Source organism: Phaseolus vulgaris, chromosome 8, assembly GCF_000499845.2.
Source record: "Phaseolus vulgaris cultivar G19833 chromosome 8, P. vulgaris v2.0, whole genome shotgun sequence".
NCBI lineage: Eukaryota > Viridiplantae > Streptophyta > Magnoliopsida > Fabales > Fabaceae > Phaseolus > Phaseolus vulgaris.
This window is the reverse complement of record NC_023752.2, coordinates 44,023,396-44,024,988: the sequence shown is the minus strand read 5'-3', so window position 1 is coordinate 44,024,988 and position 1,593 is coordinate 44,023,396. Positions and strand designations below refer to the sequence as shown.

General features: G+C 46.9%; 1 protein-coding gene across 1 annotated transcript; it reads right to left on the bottom strand.

Annotated features, from left to right (window-relative positions):
• Window positions 1-341: 341 nt before the first annotated feature.
• LOC137825198 (uncharacterized) lies at window positions 342-1,244 on the bottom strand. Its single transcript, XM_068630871.1, has one exon. The coding sequence runs from the start codon at window positions 1,242-1,244 to the stop codon at window positions 342-344; it is 903 nt and encodes a 300-aa protein (XP_068486972.1).
• Window positions 1,245-1,593: the final 349 nt, after the last annotated feature.

The following is a 1,593-nucleotide window of genomic DNA, read 5'->3' as shown; positions in this document are numbered from 1 at the left end:
ACATTAGGAACTGGTGCATTAGTATCCGCATGTGATTTAACCCTCCGAGGAGAGGTAGTACGCAACGGAGATGGTACAATCACAGGAACAGATACCTCCACATGATGATCATCAATAAAAGTTGTTGAATTTGACTCTGGGTCCTTAGCTTGCATAACAGCTAGTGAATCCAAAGTGGGAGTGGACAACCCCTGCTTGGGTGAGGACCTATCATGATCTGAAGCATCCTCAAGAGGAGGCATATCTGCAAAAACATCCTTCCCTCCACCTGTTTCATCAACTTTCAACTTATCAATGAGGCCTTCCACGAGTTTTGTCTCCGGATCTTTTTTCCTATATTCTTAACGTTGTTTAGGAATCACGGTCCTCCCTTGGTCCCGTTCATCAGAAGATGCCTTCTGAGAAGGTTTATGTTGAGGCCCAAGAACACGACCCTGGTCATGGATCGCCCGACACTGAGCAAGCTCGTGCCTAATCATCTTACAATGAGAGCAAAAAGGAGGGAGCCATTCATATTCCACACCAGCTACAAAAGCAAAGCCTGGACGTTCAACCAAAAGTTGATCGGAGAGAGGGGACAGAAGATCAATATCCACCAACACTCTAGCCAACATACCCCTATTCTTTCTCATAATATGCTCATCCAAAGACAAAGGAGTACCAAGGCCTCTAACGATGGAATATATTGTATTTGGTTTCCAATACTCCAAAGGCAAATGGTAGATTCTAACCCATGTCTGAGTTTTGGTATTCTTCATGGTAGCTGGGACAAAGTCTTTTGTCCAGGCAAACAATCTCAATAAACCAGGAGATAACTTGAGGGAACCCATTCCGAGGGCCCATCTCGTGTCTTCTATAGAAGCGAACTCAAACTCATAGAAACCCTTTCCAAGAGGAATTGCTTTCCATGGTCCAAGAGCTTTCCACACCGGCTGCAACTTTTTAGTTAAATCCTGGTGTGTGAGAGGTTTATCCCCCTTAGATAGAATAACCCGACCATGGAGATGGGTTTTGCAATCCTCAAGACCAGCCAAGTAATCTGCCTCATCAATCTGGACAGCAATCATGTCACCCTTAATACAAGGGGTAGGTAGTTGGGACAAAGGAATGTCACATGTATTTCCCAAAGCCTGAGCAAAAGTCTTCCTTTGACCGGACATGGAATATACTTTATTATCAGGACAGACTTTTCGATCGATCAAACAAGTCCATGGAATGAGGAAACCCGCAGAGCCCTCTGCCATTTTAAAAGGCTAACAAGTCCGAACCTGTAGTAGGAAACCCTAAAACCCCCAAATCTTCAATTTAGGGTTTCAGTTTCGTTAATTTACGTAACCTGGACCTGCTGCTATTAGGGTTCGTCACCGTCTTTCTCGCAGCTGGACGGCGACCACTGGTTTCACGGCCAACTTCCCAGTGGTGGAGGCGTAGTTGGAGGCTGCAACTGTTGCTGCACCGCGGCGGCGACTGCTGGCCTGGCGTTGGAGGAACCAGGCGTCGCAGAGAGTTGCGACGGCGGCGCTGGTCAAATGCTAACCTAGGGATGTTTCGTTGCGTCTTCTCTGTGCGGAGGTGGTGCGTCTTCTCTGAACG

What these genes read in the sequence shown, in the direction of transcription:
- LOC137825198 (XM_068630871.1), bottom strand. Translation starts at nt 1,244, where the DNA reads ATGGCAGAGGGCTCTGCGGGTTTCCTCATTCCATGGACTTGTTTGATC.